Source organism: Vombatus ursinus, unplaced genomic scaffold (genome assembly GCF_900497805.2).
Source record: "Vombatus ursinus unplaced genomic scaffold, bare-nosed wombat genome assembly UNPS02009975.1, whole genome shotgun sequence".
In the NCBI taxonomy this organism is placed as follows: Eukaryota; Metazoa; Chordata; class Mammalia; order Diprotodontia; family Vombatidae; genus Vombatus; species Vombatus ursinus.
The window spans coordinates 4,786,387-4,796,753 of NW_020949753.1; the positions used below are offsets into that span (position 1 = coordinate 4,786,387).

The 10,367-nt window shown below is 38.6% G+C and overlaps 1 protein-coding gene across 1 annotated transcript; it reads right to left on the reverse strand.

Annotated features, from left to right (window-relative positions):
• Positions 1-206: 206 nt before the first annotated feature.
• DMP1 (dentin matrix acidic phosphoprotein 1) lies at positions 207-9,648 on the reverse strand. Its single transcript, XM_027853395.1, has 4 exons — positions 9,595-9,648; positions 8,283-8,330; positions 3,462-3,509; positions 207-1,595 (listed from the first exon to the last, which is right to left on the reverse strand). The coding sequence occupies exons 1-4, from the start codon at positions 9,646-9,648 to the stop codon at positions 207-209; spliced, it is 1,539 nt and encodes a 512-aa protein (XP_027709196.1).
• Positions 9,649-10,367: the final 719 nt, after the last annotated feature.

Here is a 10,367-nt window from a genome sequence, read left to right on the forward strand (position 1 = left end):
TAGACAGTGTGTCTTCGGGCCATTTCACATCCTGTGAACTTTGATGGAAGAGTAATTCCCTACAAATAACTATGGTGTGCCATTAATTATCTTCCAAAAGAAATAAATCCAGGTCATCCTAAGCTTGGCAGGATGAATAAATCAAAGCACCCCTATTTTCTTCTCCCTCTCCCTCCTTTTTACAAAAATACACTTTTGAGCTAATGCTAATAGCCATCTTGGCAGTCATTGTCATCATGGTCTCCGGTGGGTCGGTTGTGATAACTGTCAACTACCAGCTTTCTACTTTCTACCTCTATGCTTCTGGACAGGCTCTCTTCATCGCTAACTGATTGACTTTCGTGAGAATTCACGTTTTCTTTAAGCTTACTGCTTTCCTGAAATGCTCTTTCTTCAGATTGAGTATTTCCCTCTCCTTGTAGCTGTTCAGAGCTCCTTTCCCCACTGTCCTCCTTGGAAGCGCTTTGGCTCTCTATGGATGAGCTCTGAGACTGGAAGCTTTCCTGGCTGGAGCTGTCTTCATCCTCAGTTGACTCTTTGCTTTCCTCTGAGGTGGTCACACTCTCGTTAGATTCACTGTCGCTTTGTTCCTCTCTAGATTCACTATCTGATTTGGAGGATGTGGATAGATTGCTCTCTTCAGAGGAATTACTACTGTCTTCCTTATGAACTTCAGATAGACCGACACTCTTTCTATCAGAGTCAGGGTTATCACCCCGTGAAACATTTTCATTCTCTTCCTGGGATTTACTTTGTTTTTCATGAGAATCATCGTTGTCATGTGGTCTGGACTCCCTGCTGAGATCCCGCACATTTTGGCTGTTTTCCTGAGACTGGCTGTTGCTGTTTTCACGGGATTGGCTCTTTTCGGTGGAATCACTCGTGGGTTCTTCCGCGGTGTTGCTATCATTGTTTTCATCCCAGTCATCCTCCTCTGAGATGCGTGCCTTTTGGAAGGAGTTCCTGCCAAGCTGCCCCACCAATTGGCTCACATCCGATGAATCTTGTCTACTCCCCTCCTGACTTCTTGTCTTGTGAATCTTTCTCTTTGAGTGGACGCTGTAATGGATCGTTCTGGAATTACCTGCCTTGCTCCCAATGGTGTCTGCATCATCGCCTTGCATTCCTTCATCATCAAATGAAGAATCATCTCTGGAATTGCTATAGCTTTGTTTACTTCCTACTCCCACGGTGTACTCATCGCTATCGCTGTCATGGACCTTATGACTTTCATTCTCCTCTTCTTCAAGGCTTCTGCTGTCATGATGACTGCTTTCACGACTGACTGCATGGTGACCGACATCTTCCCCATCGGCGGCACTATCTTCGTTGTGTAGAGTACTATCAGAATCATCATCACTTCCAGGCCAGGTGGTTTCACCTTCTTGTTGATGCCTTTCCATGGACCCCTGGCCATTGTCTACATCAACAAAAGTGTCGTCTCCGCTGTCATCTTCATCATCATTCTTATCATCGTCTTTTATTCCACTCTTAAAGGAGCTGTCAGATAGTCTATAACCAGTCTCTTGATCATTAAGGGCCAAGTCTTCCTCTGATTCAGTACTATCACTGTAGTCCATCTTGTCCTCATTTGTCTACATGGAGAAATCAAGATCTACAGTTAGCTTACAACAATTCAGAAGCCAGTCATCTAATTGGTGGGTGTTGTAGACACCTACTCCTCTTTCAGCTTTCTTCCTTATTTTCGCTCATGGCCATATCATGATCCCTTAACATTTCCACTAGATGCTTATAAGAGAATAGGAAAAACACATCTACCACCATTTTGTCACTTTTCATAATATCCAAGCTCCTGAAAAAGCTGTGTGGAAATTAAATGTCTGATTTCTATCCTGGTTTCATAGATTTAGAGTTGCAAGGAACCTTAAACTACATTAATCCAACCCTCTTATTTCACAAATGAGGAAACTGAAGCACAAAAAAAGTTGGAGTGACTGACCCAGAGACACATGTCTAGGACAAGTAGCAGAGTTGGAATCTGAATCCAGGTTGTATGACTCCAGATCCAGGATTTTTTCCCCCACATTACACTATAGCTACATTAGGCAAACATTTTTTAGAGAAACTTTTCAATTAATTGTTTTGTGAAGCAAAAAGAAAATTGTTTTGTAAGGAAAAAGAATTCCATCTCTGTGTCTTTACGCCAACTGTGCTTCTTGTCTCCCCACCTGGCACCTTACCACCTCTTCGTCTTAGTGGCTTCCTTCAAAAGCTCCCCTCAAACACAACCTCCTCTGAGTTATTTCCTGATGCCCCCCATGCTGGTGCCAACACCTCCTTACCTGTTTATTTTGCATACATTTTGTCTCTCTCAATAGAATACAAGTTCCTGGAGGGCAGGGATTCTTTCATTTTTGTCTTTACATACCCATCACCTACCATAAGGCTTGACATATAGTGGGCACACTTGTGCTTGGAAGTAGCCATAGGAAAGAAAAACTTTGGGGGGGGGAGAAGGTTGAAACTACTGTTTATTAAATAAAAGTATCAGTAGTGGTTTTTTTGGAATAACTCATTCAAATAGCACATTACAAAGCATGTTCTTCATGAAAACCCTATGAAGTAAAGGTGTTAAATTATTATTATCCCAGTTTTATAAAAAATGGAAATTGGGACTCGGGAAATTAAGTGACATGTATGTTTATGTATATATAAACATATAGAACATATGTTTATATGCTTATATGTGGTATATATTTATGTGATGAATATATGTTTATGTACACATAAACATATGTGTTGCTTATTTCCTGAGTACATATATACATATACATACACACACGTGTGTGTGTGTGTGTGTGTGTGTGTGTGTGTGTGTGTGTGTGTGTGCGTTTAACATAGTCAAACAATTAGTAAGTGTCGAAGTCAGGTTTGGAACTCAGGTCTCCAAGATCCAGGCCAAAGGCAATTACTCTTTGCAGGTGATTTCCTTTACAGCCTCACCAATTGCTTGGTTCCATTTGCTTTCTTTTATTTTCCTATTCTCCTCTTTCCTCCTCACATATGGTTGCCATTGTCTCCTGTCTTAGAAGCCATTCCACTTTGACCCAGAGGGCTTTCCTCACTTGATCCATCCTGATCCCAATTATAAAGTAAACAATTTTAGGGTGATCCAATGTTCCATCACTTTTCTGAACTCACCTATCATATTGCCACGGCTAGATTAGTAGCCATTTGTTAAAAAAATATTTTTAATTGGAGGAAACTTTTGGTTGTCAAAATCTATAGGTTGTTTCCCCCATCCTCAACCCAACGTTCAAAATAAAATACCAAAATGTGTTAGAATGACAGAAATGGCTTGTTTTTCCCTTTTTGGTACTCAGAACTATTGACATTTCATGGCTTAAAAAATTATATTTAGAACTGTTTCCATATAATTTAAGTCATCACCATTTCCCTCAATGCATAAATAACTTAAATGTTAGGAAAGATTTAATTACCTGTTCCTTTGAGCTATCTTTACTTCCTTCTGATGACTCACTACTCTCCTGAAAGAAGGGAAATACAATTCCAAGTTACTTTTTTTTTTCCTTTTAGCAGTTATAGGAAATAGAAAAAGAACCTCATCTCCATTGCTTGAGGTTCAGGTGTATTATATTTCCCAGGGCCATGAGATGGTTCAAGGTGTGCTAAAGATTGCTTGGGGGAAACATGAGTCAATATAACAGGAAGGAGATAATTACCAAGGAGAGAATTGGTGTCGGTGCCAAATGATTCTGAAGAAAGAGGAAGAAAAAAACAAGTTACTTTTATATAAAAATTTTGTCACTACAAAGATTTAGAATAATTTTAGATGATTTGCTACTTCCTTGGTGTATAACTTACATATTACATGAATAATCTGGAAATATTGTGATGGCATGGTTTTAAAACAAATATTCCTAAGAGACTGAATAAACAGTGGAGGATAAGAAACACGGCCAATTCCATTTAAGTAATATAATCTTAAAGCAGCCGTTTTCAACATGGAATTTAATAGTGCACCATCAAATTCAGAGCATCACCAAATCTGTTATGGATACTGGCAGAAAGATGAACTCCTGAGGTATCCAATGAGGATACTTAAGTATCTTCTTAGTCATAAATTAAGTTCAACGAATTCTTATTAAGTACCTCCCGTGCACAAGACATGTTAAACATGCCACTCTCTGACATTGTGTTGCAGAAGAAAAGAGGCTGTATTCTAGACATTTTTTAAAGTGTGGCAGAAGCAACCATTCTCTGAATGTAGCCTACTTCCTTGTATGACACCCCCAAGGCTGTACAACTCGGAAGACCTTATCTTAAAAAAGCTAAGGACTCCCACTGGATCCTGGGCCTCCTCCAGTTGTCTTGATCTATATCTGGCCAATGGACCCAGATGGCTCTGGAGGAGAAAGTGAGGCTGGTGATTTGGCACAGCCCTGCCTCACTTAAATCCAATTCAATTGCAAGTCATGGCTTCATCCTCCTGATGTCATGGTCCTCTTCCAGAACGAAGGACAAACCACACAACAGCACTAAGGGAAAGGTAATGACCGGTTTAAGCTGTGCCTTGTTACACTGAGAGTATGAACCATCTGGCAGAACGTGATTCTAGGCAATTGTAGTGTGGAATTGACAGGAAGACAGTAGGGGTGGAGAGGGCAGATGTCCAAGGGAGAATAAAGAGAATCGTGTATTTATTTATGACTACAGTTATTCTGCACTTCATATTATTTTTTGAATGACAATGACAGGAAAGAGTCAGCAATATTCTGCATATATGTAAACATTCATCTACAGATGAATCTTGGTCTAATTCTGGCCCTTCTGATCTCTCATTTGGACAATAACCTCCTCATTGATCTCCCTGCCTCATCTCTCTCCTCTGCAATCAATCCTCCATACAGCTACCAAAGTTATTTTCCTAGAGTGTGGGTCTGAGCATACACCTACCTAACTCAGCAAATTCTTTTGGCTTCCTGTTACCTCTAAGATGAAATATAAACTCAGTTTGGCATTTAAATCTTTTTTAACACAAGCCACCCCAACTTAACTTTCCATCCTTATTATATGCTACTGCCCTTCATACACTCTGGCCTTTTTGCTATTCTTCCTACAAAGCACTTTCTCACCCATCTCCAGGCCTTTGCACTAGATCTTATCCAATCAGCTGAAGCACCACTTCCTCCATAAAAGCTTTCCCACAAAGAATCACCTTGGCTTTATTTTTTACATATATTTATATATTTCTGTAATACCTACTTGACTAGGCTCTCCCACAGAGATTATAGATACTGTTACTTTGTAGGTTTGGACAGATAGGTGACACAGTGGATAGAGTACTAGGCCTGAAGTCAGGAAGACTCAGCTAACGGCAAACCTCTCCAGTATCTTTGCCAAGAAAACTCCAAATGGGGTCATGAAGAGTTGGACATGACCAAACAACAAAAATTTTGTAGGTTGTTTCCCTCAATAAAATGTAAGGTCCTTGAGGCCAAGAACTATTTCATTTTTGCTACTTTGCTGGGCACACACTAGGTGCACATTAATAACTGCTTGTTGGTTGATTGATTCTATGTCCTTTATATTTATTTGACCAGGAAGGAACTTTAAGGTCATCTAGTCAAATGTTGCATCTAGTTTCATGTTGCATATGAAGAACCTGAGGCCTAGAGGGGTTAAGTGATTGCCTGAGGTCATACAGGTAGTAAATGGAAGAATTGGAATGTGAACCAAGGTCCTCTAAATTCAAATTCAGCACTCTTTCCCTGGTGCCATATGTTGTATCCTCCAATAGAATGTAAGCTCCTTGAGGGTGGAAATTACTTCATTGCCTCATCTTTGTGTCCTCAGTACCTAGCACATAGTACTTTGGGAGGTGGGGGTCTGAATCATTGATTTCATTGGTGTAGGAAAGATGTCACCAAACTATATTGATTACACACCTATATCCATTTAAAATTTTTTGGTTATGGACCCCAATGTTGTTATTTTTACTTATAAATTATCTTTACAGGGAAAAGGACTTATTAGTACAAAAATATTTATAGCAGCTCTTTTTTGTGGTGGCTAAGAATTGGAAATCAAGAGGATGCCCATTAATTGGGGAATGGCAAAAAAAGTTGTGGTATGTGATTGTGATGGAATATTATTGTGCCATAAAAAATGAGAGCAGGATGATTTCAGAAAAAGCTGTAAAGACTTACATGAACTGATGCATAGTGAAGTGAACAGAACCAGGAGAATGTTGTACACAGTAACAGCAATATTGTATGATGAAGAACTGTGAATGACTTAGCTATTCTCAGCAATACAATGGTCCAAGACAATCTGAAAGGACTCATGATGAAACATGCCATCCTCCTCCAGAGAAAGAACTGATACTGTCTGAATACAGACTGAAACGTTATTTTTTACTTTCTTTTTCTTCCTTCCTGTCTTTCTTTCTTTTTCTTTCTGTCTGTCAGTCTTCTGTCTTTCCTTCTTTCTTTTTCATTTGAGTCTTCATGTATAAAATGACTAATGTGGACTAATATGGACTAATTAGTCATGTATAAAATGACTAATCATGTTTTACATGATTGCACATGTATAAACTATATTGGATTGCTTGCCATTTTAGAGAGGGGAAGGGGACAGAGGGAGGGTCAGAATTTGGAACTGGAAACTTTTATTAAAAATGTTAAAAAAATTTTAACATGTGATGGGCAAAAATAAAATATTACATAATAAATAAATAATCTTTATAAATTATTAAATTAGTACCATGTGAATAACTATAAACATTATAAAATTTACACAAAAAATAAATGTTTAAAAGCTGAGATAAAGAAAAAATTAATATTTTACCCTATAGTCAATAGGGAGACACTAAATTTTACTGAATAGGGGAGCAAAGTAACATGGTCAGACCTGCACTTCAGTAAAAATCACTTTGACATCTGTAGAGAGGTTGGACTTGAGGAAGAGAATTAGGAGGCTATTGAAATTGTACAGGCTAAAGGGGATGAGGGCCTGAAACAGGATTGTGGCTATGTGAGTAGAAAGGAGGCAGATGCAAGGGATGTTGTAGGGGTGGAAACAAAATAATTTGTAAACTGATTGGACACGTGGGGTGAATGAGAATGAAGAATTGAAGATGACGTCAATCTTATAAACCAGAAGTTTGGAGGTGTCCTCAACAGAAATAAGAAAGTTTGAAAGAGGGGTGGATTTGGGGAAAAAGATAATATAACTAAATCTGAGATGAACCCATCTATGCCTGTTTATCCTGTGAGACTCTTGTGAGATATACCACCCCAAATGAAAGTGAGGAATGGAATTCTCACTTACTGGCCACTATAACTCCAACCATAGATTTTATCTCCAAAGGGTACCCGCAAAACCCACCAGGCGATCTGGGGAGCAGAAGATGAATATGCTGAAGGAAGGAGAGAGATGATTTCCCCAATGGCACTTACACAGTTACTGCTGCGGATTCCTAGTAAGGATATAAGGGCCTCAAAGGGCCTATACCCAATTCAGAATGGGGGAGAAGGGAGCTTGTACAGTGGAAGAGCAAAGCAGTTAGTGGGGGCTTTGGGAGGCTAGAAAGGGGAATTTCTTTGGAGATGCATCCCATGACTGTCTATCACTGAGAAGGTGAGATGAGATTCATCTTCCTGTTCTTTGATTGGTTGATTTCACATTTCTCGGGGTTAAATAATTTTCCTTTTTGGGGTCAAGCTATGGCCCCTCAAGGGTTTCTGGGCTATACTTTGAAAACCACAGGTATGAAGAATTTTTATTAAGAAAACTTACCATAAAAATAAGTATCAGCACCTTCACCGGCACTAAGAGGTTGACTTGCCCAAGGTCATATAGTCATTATATGTCAAAGGCATTACTTGAACCCAGATCTTCCTGACTGCAAAACTGACTCTTCACATACCAAAACATTTTGCTTCTCTTACTATACTTAATGATCACTAAACCAGCAATTTGGTCACCATCTAAAGAATAGTTATAACTATTCTTTATATGCCAGTTATAACATTCAAATGTTTCAAAGATTTTCTAGTTGTGTGACTTTGAGCAAATCACTTAACCTCTGTTTGCCTCAGTTTCCTCTTCTGTAAAAATAGAAATAATAATAGCACCTATCACCCAGGATTGTTGTGAGGGTCAAATGGAATAATATTTGTAAAGCACTTAGTACTGTGCCTGGCACATAGTAGGCACTATATAAATGCTAATTATTATTATTATTATTATTATTACTATTGTTGTTATTTAGAAATATACCTTGCTCAACTTACCTTCAATTCTTCAGAACTCTCAGAATCTGTGTTTGGATATTTGGTGACCTAGATTAATGGAAAACACACGGTTAAATGTTCAGAACAGTTTTTAGGGAGGTGGTTAGTTACATACAGCATGCTCAAACCACCCAACGTGGAGGCACACAACTTCCGTGCATTCCCCTACCAAATGGGGATGAGTAAGCTCCTTGCATTGGCTGTGTAGTTGGAAGATGCTACTTCTTAAAAACTGCCAGATTGGGCCAGTCTTGCTTTCTTTCCTGTGTACTCTTTCCTATTGTGTCCAAAATCACACAGAGGTCACCCACAGCACGAGAGTCATGGTGAGTGACTTTGGGGCCAGGAATCCAGTTGGGCCAGCTGAGAAGCCAGGGTGCCTAAGACTTGAACCTAAGAAGGGCTTTGGATTTGGAATCTAGTACTGTGCTCTATAGGAAGTGAACTAAGCTAAGAACCTAATCCCTTCCTCCTCCCCAGAGACTGAGGTGGTATAGAAAAGGGAATAAACCGCATGTACCAGGGAGTGATTCTGTATCTTTGTGATTATAACTTTGAAATAAATATTTCTTTGTAAAAGTTACAAAGGAAGTTATTTGACTGTTAGTGGGTAAATGGAATTGGCCTATTAGGGATTCATCCTCTACAGTTTAAGGAACACCGTGGATAGAGGCTGGAGCCAATGTCAAAGAGCCTAAATGCCTTTAAGGTTACTGGAAAACCCTGGAGAGAAGGATGAAATGTAACATATCTGGCCTTCAGGGATTGGAGCCTGGGTAGACAATGCTTCATGCAGGCACTCGAGTGCACACACACACACACACACACACACGTGTGTGTATATGCACATGTGTGTAAATACATGGTACTTTAAAAACATTACATATACTTTACATATATTCTATTATGTATACATTTAATTTAATACTTCATACATATAGTTACTGGATCCATGATTTTATTGGAATGGGAATACTCAGCGAGGTAAATTAGGTCTGTGATTTGTCTTGGAGATTTGCCCAGAATTAGCCAGCCAGAATCTATCAGAGGCAGGATTGAACTGAGGTTTTTGTTTTGATTTTTTTTTTTTTGATGATTTTAAGGCCAGCTCTCATTGTACTAAACCACAGATGCCATACATGCCACCAGTGCCACTAAATCAGAAAGCATCACACATGGAAGCTTTTCATTAAGCATCTTTGATTTTACCCAAATGGAGCAAGTTTGATGGTCTATGTTCAGGTTGATGAAAATTTGGTGGTTGTATGTTTGGAAGGTTCGATTCAGAAACTGCCAGAAAATCTCTACTTACAGGAAGAGCACAGGAGAACCCCCAGAAGAAAATTAGCAGGAAAGTGGTCTTCATAGTTGATAATTAAGATGTTTTCAACCTAGAAGGAAGAATATACATGAAATATTCTATCTGGGATAATAAGATGCATCATCCTGTAAAATCCATTAACATTCTGAACATTTCATCTTTTAAAAGTCTCACTTGTAACAAATTCTGTAAGTTTCAAAATCTGAACACTTTGAAATAGGAGCCACCACTTAGTGTTTTCATTTTCTTTTAAATAAATAAATGGGAAATGAGAAATGAGAAATCCAAGATTCTTCACTTATATAAGGATTATGCAACCAAGGAAAACTATACCAAGTTCTTAACAAATTCATTCTAGCCCCACTAATGTAATCTAAGCATATGCTCATGAACATTATTCTTCCCATAAAAGCCACTGGTACTCCAGACTCCAATTTTAGAACCACAGAGATAATTTACAGACAAAAGTGGTGGGTTTCTATTTTAATTCGGAAGCAGATGTTTCATGCACTTTGTTATTACAAACTTACGTTATTACAAATTTATATAAGTCTACTAAGGAGACTTACATAAAGTATTCCAGTTCTGGCAAGTTTTAATGTATGTTTTGGTGTGCAAGTTGTACTATGCTAATTACTTATAAATATCTTCCAGATTACTGGAAAAAATCTAAGAATCATTATTGGTTTCCCAGATACTGGAAACACATATTAGAAATATAACTGAACATGACCTTTTTTTGCCCTCAAGATGACTTCACTAAC